General features: G+C 63.4%; 2 protein-coding genes across 2 annotated transcripts; one reads left to right on the top strand and one right to left on the bottom strand.

The window, feature by feature from the left end:
• Positions 1–1499: 1499 nt before the first annotated feature.
• Positions 1500–2709, top strand: Il17c (interleukin 17C). Its single transcript, XM_076837591.1, has 3 exons — positions 1500–1538; positions 1811–2139; positions 2448–2709. Exons 1-3 carry the CDS (start codon positions 1500–1502, stop codon positions 2707–2709), a joined length of 630 nt encoding a protein of 209 aa, XP_076693706.1.
• A 1503-nt stretch (positions 2710–4212) lies between these two features.
• Positions 4213–8601, bottom strand: Cyba (cytochrome b-245 alpha chain). The gene is made up of 6 exons (XM_077105691.1): positions 8562–8601; positions 7124–7193; positions 6723–6797; positions 6449–6532; positions 5917–5998; positions 4213–4443 (listed from the first exon to the last, which is right to left on the bottom strand). Exons 1-6 carry the CDS (start codon positions 8599–8601, stop codon positions 4228–4230), a joined length of 567 nt encoding a protein of 188 aa, XP_076961806.1. The 3' UTR covers positions 4213–4227.
• Positions 8602–10122: the final 1521 nt, after the last annotated feature.

The raw sequence follows: 10122 nt of genomic DNA, 5'->3' as shown, positions 1-10122 counted from the left end.
TTGTGGCACTGTTAGAACAGTCCTGGGAACCAGAATGGACAGTGAGCTCCCCGCCACAGTAGGTATGCAAGGGCGAAAACAGAGGGCAGAGCTGCCCTGGGGCTCCGTGCAGGGGCAGTTCCTTGTTGTTTGGGGCGTGGGGAGTGGACCCAGGGTTGCTGTACCACTGAGCCACGTTCCCAGCACCAGTGTTTATTTTGAGATGGGGTCTAGCTAAATGGCTGAGACTGGCCTTGAACTTGACCTTGCGGGCCTCTTGCCTCAGCCTCTGAAGTTGCTGAGATTAGAGGTGTGCACCCCATGCCCAGCTCCCTGCAGCTCTGACTCTCCTCCCTAGACTGCTGGCACCAGGCAGGGTGTCCTTTACCCACTACGTATGCACACACTGAGGCCGCAGAGCGGGAGCACGAGTCTACAGGCCGCTGTGGGTGGTGCTGGGAGAGCCCGGTGTCGGGGGCCTCTCTGGCCCACCACCCTCCAAAGGCTGTGGTGTTGGCAAGGGACGCTTTCCTGGGCCGTTCAGCACCGCCAGCGGAGAAGAACGACAGCAGGGGACACTCTCCTCCCACCACCCTCAGCCGGCATCCAAACCCCGCATTCACAGTGCCCCAACCCTGGCTCCAGTTGTCCCCCTTTCCACCCCTGCAGCCAGCAGTGTTGAGCTGGGTCCCCAGGGCTCCCTAGGTGCTGACCTGCTGACTTGGACTCTGGATAAAACCCCAGAGCACCTGCCCGCCTGCTCCAGCCTCACCTTCACCTGGTCTTTTTTCCTTTGGTACCAGAGATCAAACTCAGGAGCACTTCACCACTAAGCCTACCCCTGGCCCTTTGTACCTCCTTTTTTTCCCCTTGGGGTACCGGTGATTGAACCCAGGGGCCCTCCACCACTGAGCCACACCCCAGCCCTGTTTTGTATTTTATTTAGAGACTGAGTCTCACTGAGTTGCTCAGGGCCTCGCTGTTGCTGAGGCTGGCCCGGTTGAAATCGCCATCCTCCTGCCTCAGCCTCCTGAGCCTCTGAGATCACAGACGTGTGCCACGGTACCCAGTCACCTGGTCTTGATCATGTTGGGTAAAGACCACCTCAGTGCCCACTCAGAGGTCGATGGACCTTGTGGATGGATTGCGGCTGTAAAGCAAGAGAGGCCCAGCCTAGCCGCAGATCAGCTGGCCCAAGTGGCAAGCTGCTCTTGTCGAAGGTGCCAGTCAGTCAGACAGAGGAGGACTGCCCACTGCTCCCCGTAGGTGGGGAGGGGGCCTCACTGCCCCGCGCATCTGTGACGCCATCCCTGCTGGGGGCGCGGCAGGGCGGGTGCGGTGATTCCTGTGCTCCGGGGAACCCAGGGGACAGGAGGAGGAAGTGCCAGGGGCTGGGCCCATCCCAGGAGGAAGCGACGGCCGGATTTTCCCCAGGTGTGGCCCGAGTATAAAGAACCGGGCAGCTGGGGCCTCGCCAGGTGCACCCCGGGCCGCCGCCAGGTGTGAGGCTGTGCCAAGCCATGCCTGCCGTCACCGCCGCCACCACCACCACTGTGCTGGTGAGCCAGGCCGCCCCGCCACAGGGGTGCAGCCTGGCCCGGTGGGGCTCTGAGCCCCAAGATGGGTGCTGGGAAGGGTCCGGGACACCCCACCTGGGGAGGGAGAGCCGGAGCCCTGTGTGTGGCTGCCCTAGAGCCGGGGGTGGTCTCTGGCCTCACTCTCCCCATCTGCGGGGCAGGCTGAGCCAGGTCTTTCCACCTGGAGGCCAGCAGGCTGGTGGGAGTGAGGTGTCCTTGCCCTGACCCGGGCTGACCACATGCCTGTCCTCCAGCTTCTCCTTGGCATCCTGCCTCTGACCTGGCTGCCCACCAGCCGAGCCCACCACAGCCACCCACCCTGGGGGGCCCCACACCCCCACAGGACCCCGCGCTGCTACTCAGCTGAGGAACTGCCCGACGGCCAGCCCCCGCCTCACCTGCTGGCTCGAAATGCCAGGTGGGAGCAGGCCTTGCCTGTGGCCCTGGTGTCCAGCCTGGAGGCGGAGGGCCACAGGCGGCAGCCCCAGGGGGCCCTGGCTGGGCCTCAGTGCCCCGTGCTGCGGCCAGAGGAGGTCCTGACAGCTGACACTCACCAGCGCTCCATCTCGCCCTGGAGATACCGGTGAGGGCTGCGGGCGGGCGGTCCCTGTGCCCTGGACCTCAGGGTCTTCATCCTGACCTGTCGGTCCACCCCGTCCACCCCAGCCAAGGAAGTGAGGCTCTGTCTTCTGACAGGACCTCAGCCCAGATATTGGCCCCCAGACCCCCAGGAAGATTCCGACCCCCAAACCCCAACCCTGTGCTCTTGGAGGCCATGGGGCAGGGACGATCGCCTCTGAGCACCGGCTCCCGAGCACAGGGGCCTCCTGGCAGGGAGCGGGCGGAGCCTGGAGTGCTGACGCGGGAAGCCTCACCGTCCTGTCCCCACAGCATCGACACGGACGAGAGCCGCTATCCGCAGAAGCTGGCCTTCGCCGAGTGCCTGTGCCGCGGCTGCATCAGCACCAGGACGGGCCAGGAGACGGCCGCGCTCAACTCCGTGCGGCTTCACCAGAGCCTGCTGGTTCTGCGCCGCAGGCCCTGCTCCCCCCACGGGGCGGAGGCCACCTCGCCAGGGGCCTTTGCCTTCCACACAGAGTTCATCCGCGTGCCTGTGGGCTGCACCTGCGTCCTGCCCAGGTCGGCACCGTGACACCAGCCTGCTGCCCCGGACCAGGCGCTCCTGCCGAGGGCCTGTTATTTATGCATATTTATTGTTATTTATGTGCCTGGAGCAGGGCCACCTGGATTCCAGGGCCAGCACCACTCCAGCGGCCATCTGAGCAGTGCCCGAGCTGGGCCTCCCCAGGGTCTGGGTGGGCTGGTGCGGAGCACCTGCCTGGCCGCCCCCGGCCTCAGGCTGCTCACTGCCCTGCTTCTCAGCCACCCCAGGACGAGGGGTCCATTTTCTAGACGATTGTTGATTCCGGCTGTGACTGCCATTAAATGGTACGACGCAGTGACGTCTGCACTCCTTCACTCCAGACCCCCCACCCGCAGGTCCCATTGGGCAAGAAGTCCGTGTGCAGCCCTGGGTGGAGACGGGCTGGGCGCCATGGGCCGGGTGGGCCCTGCCAGCCCTGCAGGTTCACCTACCTGACGGTAGACGGGCAGCTCCTGCCCTGGGCATGGGTGCTGCTCCCCAAAGCCCAGCCTCGAGCCCCACCTGTTAGTACCTGGAGCACTTGGGGCCATCTGTCCTGAGGACAGCACCCCTGAGGATGAAGCCCAGGGTCGCTGCCCTTCAGGATGGACAGACCCCCTTGCCTCCCAGGGGGAGCCACCAGGCCCAGACCTGGTGAGGACCCTGTGCTTGGGAGACGGGGCTCAGGCCTGGGCCCCCTCAGGCTCCTGCCAGGGGGTGCTGCACTCTCACTGTTGGCTAAGGGGCACCGTGGCCGTGTGGAAGGTCACCCGGGCCTCGGTCCTGCCTGTGACCACAGGCCCACCCCACCTCACCAGTCTTCTTCCCCTACTGTGAGCGCCTACTGTGTGCCAGTGTGTTAGCGGGAGGCTGTGACAGGAGGCCAGCCCAGGAGCCCCGAGGAGGCAGTCTCAGAGGCTTCCTGGGGAGGCGGCCTTTGCCCAGGACTGGGAGTTCCTAGCACAGGGCACTGACCAGGGCAGTGGACAAGACAAGCCCTGCCTCAGCAGGAAGGAGGTGGCAGTGAGGTCGGACCCCAAAGCTTCCTGCTTGGCTCTGGGGTTCTGTGCCTGCCCCTGAGGACACGTGGGTTCACACGGCTGGCTCTCCAGCCACAGTGTGGGACACGTCAGGGGCCAGGGCTGAGGGATCCTTGGGGGCAGGTGGTGCAGGCCAGGGGGGCCGAAGAGGGCAGGGGTGGGATCAGCTCCTGGAAGGAGGCCCTGAGCTCCCCTGGTGGTGCTGACCACAGCGCCAGGGCAGATCCAGCCCTCTGGATGTCCCCAGGCAGGGCCCTGGACATAGAGGACCCCCTGCTGAGCAGGTGGCCAACAGGGGAGAGCTAGGCCTCCTGCAGCCTCAGCCACCGAGCTGGGGAAGGGTCCGGGGGCCTGGAGTGTGCGGTTCGCTCCCCGTTACTGATCCCAGCCCACGGGGCCCAGGAAGATCCACAAGCGCCAGGCAGTCACTGCGTTTATTGGGGGCGTGGCCGCCCCCTGGCGGCCACACTGGGGAGTGCAGGCGACATCACACGACCTCGTCGGTCACCGGGATGGGGTTGACCTGGGCACCGCCCCCCACCGCTGCAGCCGCTGCCGCCTCCTCCTCGCTGGGCTTCTTGCGGGCCTCCGCTGGGGGTCGGGGCGGGGGATTGCTGGGTGGCTGCTTGATGGTGCCTCCAACCTGCGGCCGCTCCTTGGGCTTGGGCTCAATGGGCATCCACTGCTCTCCCCGGATGGCCGCCTGGGGAGAAGAGAAGAACTGTGCTATGCTTCAGGCCCCACTCCCTTCCTCCTGGGGGAGTCCACAAGATCCACTCTGTAGGAGTGACGGGAGTAGGCCCAGAGAGGTTAAGCAACTGGCCTGAGGCCACACAGCCAGGACCTGCACCTGCCTGACTCCAGACCCAAGCTATCCTCCCACATGGCCCCACAGGAGAGATGGGCGTGGATTCCATGGGTTTCTGAACCATCTTCTGGAGACCACTTCCTGGTGCAAATTCCAAGACCCACAGGGTTCCCAGGCCTCCTTTCAGGGACTAAAGGCGCTGGGGAGGGCAGAGCCCTCTTCTGCCTGGTGGTGACACCCACTTGCCCTGGCCCTGCCCTGGCCAGCAGCCTCCTTGGGCACCCAGGCATTTCTGCACAGAGGCCCGGGGATTCTGGGGATGCACAGCAGGGATCTGCTCCCGTTCCTCTGCGGGAGGCAGACTGCTGGCCCTGCCCGGCCCAGGTGGCTGCCATGGCAGCAGGCCCGGCGAGCTGGGGACGTGAAGCTACTTTAGTTCCCGTCACTTTGATGAGTGTTTGTCGAGCACAAACCTGAGGGAGCACAAGGAGCTGAGCATCTGTGGTCCCCACCCCCACGGTGCCAGGACATTCAGGTGAGAGGAGGCAGAGGGGCCGCCCTCCGGTCGGGAGGGGCTAACGCACCAGGCACAGCCTGGCCCACAGAGGGAAGCAGACACAATGCCCCAGACGAGGGCTGTGCTGAAACACAGGGACTCCGCCCTGTGAGCCAAGGACGAGGCCCCACAGGACAGTGGGCCAAGGACGAACTGCAGACTGTCGGGCTCAGAGCCAGGGTCAGAGAGAGTCCACCCAACACTGTCCATGGCAAGAGCCGCGAGATGCAGAGCAGAGGGGAACCACAGCACTGGCCTGTGGCCAGGGTCTTGCGGTGGCTTTGACCCAAGGAGCTGACGTGGCGGCCTGCAGCAGTGGGAGGACAGGCCCAGCAGGCTGAGGCCCTGGGGCCAGCGCTAGGTGGAGGAGGGGACTCCAGAGGGAGCCTGGGGCTCGGCACGAGGTGACACTTTCATGCACAGGGCAGCACGGCAGGCTTCCTGGGCACCCAGACAAGCAGCACGGGGGGGCCAGCTCTGCAGGAAGCCCGCCCTGGGACCGCACGCTCCAGAGTCCAGCGTGGGTGGGCTTACAGGGTCAGGGGGAGACGGGGCCTGGGGAAACCCCGGGTGGCGCGGGGCCTCTCGAGCTCCTTGGAGAGGCAGACACGGCCCACATGAGAGCATGCCCGGGCCTGCCACATCCCCTCCGAGCTTCTGCCTACTCGTCCACCACCCTGCGTCCACCACCCTGCGGGGCTGAGGCAGGCTTAGATGGGAAGGTGCAGGGAGAGGGCCCAGCCTGCATCTGATGTGTGACAACTGGCAGAGCCACAAGGGTCAAGGATGGGGACCGCAGAGGACATACTCACCAGCAGGTAGATGACACTGGCGATGGCCAGGCAGACAGTGCCAAGGATGGTGGCCAGCAGGAAGCCTGCAGGCACAGACAGCCTGGGGGGGCAGAGAACGGCCATCAGAAAAGGGCCAGGGCAGCTGGCAGGCCGACTGCGGGCTGCCCCAGGACCCCAGGCAGGGGAGAGCGGCTCTGCCCAAGGCCGGGGCCAGGTGGCAAGCCTCTCTCTGGGGTGCACCTTGGCCCTGGAGCCCAGCCACCACATCAGGAAGCCTGCAGCTGTGGCGCGGCTGGCCCTTCCAGCTGGCCCGGGCAACTACAGGACGCCGGGCCCCAGGAGGAGCACTGAGCTGAGCCCGTCAGCCAGGGACCACAACTGCTACGGGGGTGGGGGGGCTGTCACACCCGCAGACAACAGGCGATGGGCACGGCCAGGGCACCTGCCAGAGTCAGCGACCTGGTTTTAGTTTGGAAGACCACCCAGTGGGGAGGGGATGGGCAGGCAGCCAGGCCAGCCTCCTCTCAACCTGCCGACTCGGGGGACTCACAGGAGGTGCAAGACGGCGCGGACGTAGTAATTCCTGGTGAAGGGCCCGAAGAGCTTCACCACGGTGGTCATGCACTTCTGCCCACTGGACCCAGGAGGAAGGCAAGCATGGGCAGGGGGCCATGCCAAGGCAGGACACAACCCCCGTCCCTCCCAGGGCCCTCAGCCCTTCTTCCTCCCAGGCGCTGAGGGACCCAGAAGCCAGGAGACACTGGCTGGTCCCCGGGGACGCCAGCCCCACCCCTGCCCCCCCCCTGCAGAGGGAGGCCACTCACCAGCGCTCCATGGTGGCGCCCTTCCTCCTCCGGCCCCGGGGGTACTCCAGGAGGCAGACGAACACCCCCGCCACACTGGGTGCCAGTTAAGGCCTCCTGCTCAGCCCCAGGGCCCCAGGCCCGCCCGCACCCTCCGGCCACCCGGGTCTGCCCGGCCGGCAGGACGGGGAGGGTGCGGAGGCCCAAGCCCAGGTCGTCCAGCAGGCCTCCGCGAGGGCCTCTCCTCAGCCCTGGCCTCCCCGAGGTGGGGCTGCTGCTTTGACTTTCAGAAGCGCAGCTGGAGGCCCCAGGTCAAGCAGGAGGCCGCTGGCGCTCCCATACCCAGGTGCCCTTTGGGCACGGCACCTCCGCCCCCCACCTCCGGGTCCCCTCCCATCCCCTAGATGCCAGCGGAAGGATACATGGAGTAGGCGCCAAAGTACCACTGGGTGAAGCGTCCCGCGGTGGCCACGATGCCCCCGGTGATGAGAACTGCGGGCGGGGCAGGAGGGTGAGGTGGCCGTGCCACGGCCGGCCACGCCCCGACCCTGCAGGGCTCAGTCCCCGGGCACAGCCACCTGCCCCCCTCCTCCCACGGGGGCCACTAGGTCCCCAGCAGACAATGTGGGCTGCTGGAGTGAAGGGGTCTGGGGAGAGTCCACAGGCAGATGGGAGGGGACCAGGTGGAGCTGCAGAGGGGACAGCCTGGCTGGAGGCCATGCTGGACTGCCAGCCTCAGCTCTGGGACCTCGCCTGGGCATTGGCCAAGCTCCTGTCACCCGGCAATGGCCTCTCGCATGGGTTGTGGCTTTCCACACTGTGGTGGACTGCCTCTCGGGACAGGGTGCCCAGCCCTGCCCCCCCACCGCCCAGCCTCCCTTCCCGCCTGGCCCGCGCTCCGCAGCCGCCCAGCCCTTTCCTTTGGGGTCTGTGTGCTCCTGCTGTCTGGGTCCTCCTCTGAGCAGCGTGGACCTGGGTTTTCTCCCGTCACTTACATTGTTTTCTTGCCACCTTTTTTTTGGTGGTAAAATAGATTTAGGATTCAACACCGCAGCCACCTTAAGGCGACATTCATAGTGGACGAAGCGCGAGGCCCCGGGTTCTATCCACAAACCCTACACTAAGGAGTTCTTGGGGGTAGTGGGAGCACAGGTGCTGGGCGGGGCCACCCCATGCCTGCCCCGGTGCTCCACCAGCCCCCTGTTCCTGGGCTGTGTGTCTGGCTTCTGCAGCTCAAGGTCGCGCTGAGGAGCATCCACGCTGTGTGGACCGCAGCCTGTTCTGGTGATTGCTTTTGAACTGAGTCGTTTTCCACTGCACGGACCAGCCACGCACCAGCCACGCACCCAGCATTCTGATGGCTCCAGCTTGCACCTATGGTAGGCCGTTCCGTCCCAGCCACCGCAAGGCGCTGCAGCCCCGAGGACACAGAATGCAGACCACTGCAACTGTTTCCTACAGCTTCTCCTGACCCTCCCCTGCACAGCAGTGGGGGTTACCTGTCTGGTCAGACTCGAGCCTGCCCAGCTTCTCATGTGCAGTTCTCAGCACAAGCCGGAGCTTAGCACAGTGACAGTGACACCTCACCACAGGTGTGCGTCCCCCCTACTGCACACCTATCAGCACCTGAAGCTTTCACTAACCAGCACTGAGCCAATTTCTTGCATTTGGTGGGTACTTCTCTTTCATCTTTCCAAATCTAGAGCAGAACCTTTTGTTTATTTAGAACCTTTTATATAATTCTAATGGCACTGACTTTTAAAAGTTCTTAAAGAGTGTCCCACATTCTGAATCTGTCTGGTTCTTTATCAAGGTATTGTTTTCTTTTCCTTCCATTTTGTAATTCAGCACTAACCTTACTTGGACTCAGACGTTTTTGACAAGAATTCTCAATGATCATAGTGGGGTACTTCTATTTCTCCTGTTGAGAGGCACATGATATCAAGGCATCCCACTATTTTTTTTTTAATTTGAAAATAAATTTCCAATATTCAAGGTTACTTATTTTGAAACCCTTCTTCCCAAACCACAGATAAAACTTCAGGATGTCTAGCCTCATTCTCTTCCAGAAGTGCTTGTTATCTGTATGTATTTGGTACTTGGTACCAGTGTCTCTGTGCACCAGCTCTTCTCTTGGCTCCGACGTCCCCCCAGGAGGGAACCTCCAGCAGTCTTTGCAGTCAGGCTGTTAGCAGCCACCCTGCACACCAGTTGCCAAGGCTGGCCTGGACCCTGCCCCTGCCCCCAGCCTCCGGGGCGCGGGGACCACAGGCGCAGCCCGCTCCGGGCTGTCTTCTTTAGACGGCCTAATTAGTTAATTCACTTTCCACTGTCCGTATCAGCTCCCACTCCTCGGTCTCCTTGAATATTGTAGACATTCTCAGGCCCCTTTCAAATGTGGTTCTTCCTCTGAGGACACAGGGCCTCGGGTTCTGTTGGGGTCTGCTTCCTCCAGCGGCAGCTGTGAGCTCAGGCCTGCAGGGGGTTTCCCCCCTGGCCCGAGAGAGCCCTGGCTGAGGAACCGCCACAGGGGGCTCACGGCTGCTGCTGCTGGGGCAGGAGCACCTCTCTATCCTGAACCTAGCTTGCCGCCATCCTGTGATCCGAAGGTCCCAGCCTCCCTGGCCAGCAGCTGGACTTCCAGGGGTCAGGCTTTCTGCACCTCCCAGCTGGAGGGGCAGATCACAGTCCACTCCTGCTCAGGCAGCGCCACTGGGCCCTGCTGCGCATACGCGACTCAGTTTAGCTCCTTCCACACGCGGAGACCCCAGGACCGCAGGGGCAAGCCTGAGCGTCCGGAGTGCCCTGGACTTCAGCTCCTGCTGGCCCGCTGGGAACCTGTTTTTGTTCCCTGCAGATGTCCTTCCTTGGCCCTGAGCTCAGCTATGTATTAACTGCTCTCTGCTGGTCAGCATTTGTGTGTGTGGAAGAGGAAGGGCCAGTGTCCTCGTGCACTCTCTCAGCACACTATCCTTCTGTCCCTGTCCTGAGCCTCAGTTTCACTGCCTGCCCCAGCCACACAAGGCCTGACGACCCATTCCGACATCCTGCTCCAGGCAGGGACTCTGCAGGTGCTGGGGCTCAGAGAGAAAGGAAGTGTGGGTGTGGTTAGAGCAGAGGAGCAGCAGAGGGAACTGGCTGCTTCAGGCAGAAGCAGTCCAGAAGACATCTCCAGATAGGCAGTGCTGGAGGCCATTTTGTTGTTCTTTTGGTGGGGGGTACTGGAGAGTGAACCCAGGGGCAATTTAACACTGAACCCCATCCCCAGATCTTTTTATTTTTTATTTAGAAACAGGGTCTCACCAAGTTGCTTAGGGCTTTGCTAAATTGCTGAGGCTGGCCTTGGAACTTGGGATCCTCCTGCCTCGGCCTCCTGGGTCACTGGATAACAGGTAGGTGCCACCAGGCTTAGCTAAGGGTT

This window comes from Callospermophilus lateralis, chromosome 18, assembly GCF_048772815.1.
Source record: "Callospermophilus lateralis isolate mCalLat2 chromosome 18, mCalLat2.hap1, whole genome shotgun sequence".
Taxonomy (NCBI): Eukaryota; Metazoa; Chordata; class Mammalia; order Rodentia; family Sciuridae; genus Callospermophilus; species Callospermophilus lateralis.
The sequence above is the reverse complement of the archived record's forward strand: the minus strand, read 5'-3'. Positions and strand labels throughout refer to the sequence as shown.

What these genes read in the sequence shown, in the direction of transcription:
- Il17c (XM_076837591.1), top strand. Translation starts at nt 1,500, where the DNA reads ATGCCTGCCGTCACCGCCGCCACCACCACCACTGTGCTG. An exon ending in CCACCACCACCACTGTGCTG is followed by an intron (nt 1,539 to 1,810) that starts GTGAGCCAGGCC and finishes CCTGTCCTCCAG; the next exon opens with CTTCTCCTTGGCATCCTGCC. An exon ending in ATCTCGCCCTGGAGATACCG is followed by an intron (nt 2,140 to 2,447) that starts GTGAGGGCTGCG and finishes CTGTCCCCACAG; the next exon opens with CATCGACACGGACGAGAGCC.
- Cyba (XM_077105691.1), bottom strand. Translation starts at nt 8,601, where the DNA reads ATGATCATTGAGAATTCTTGTCAAAAACGTCTGAGTCCAA. An exon ending in TCAAAAACGTCTGAGTCCAA is followed by an intron (nt 7,194 to 8,561) that starts GTAAGGTTAGTG and finishes CCCCGCCCGCAG; the next exon opens with TTCTCATCACCGGGGGCATC. An exon ending in GGCGCCACCATGGAGCGCTG is followed by an intron (nt 6,533 to 6,722) that starts GTGAGTGGCCTC and finishes TCCTGGGTCCAG; the next exon opens with TGGGCAGAAGTGCATGACCA.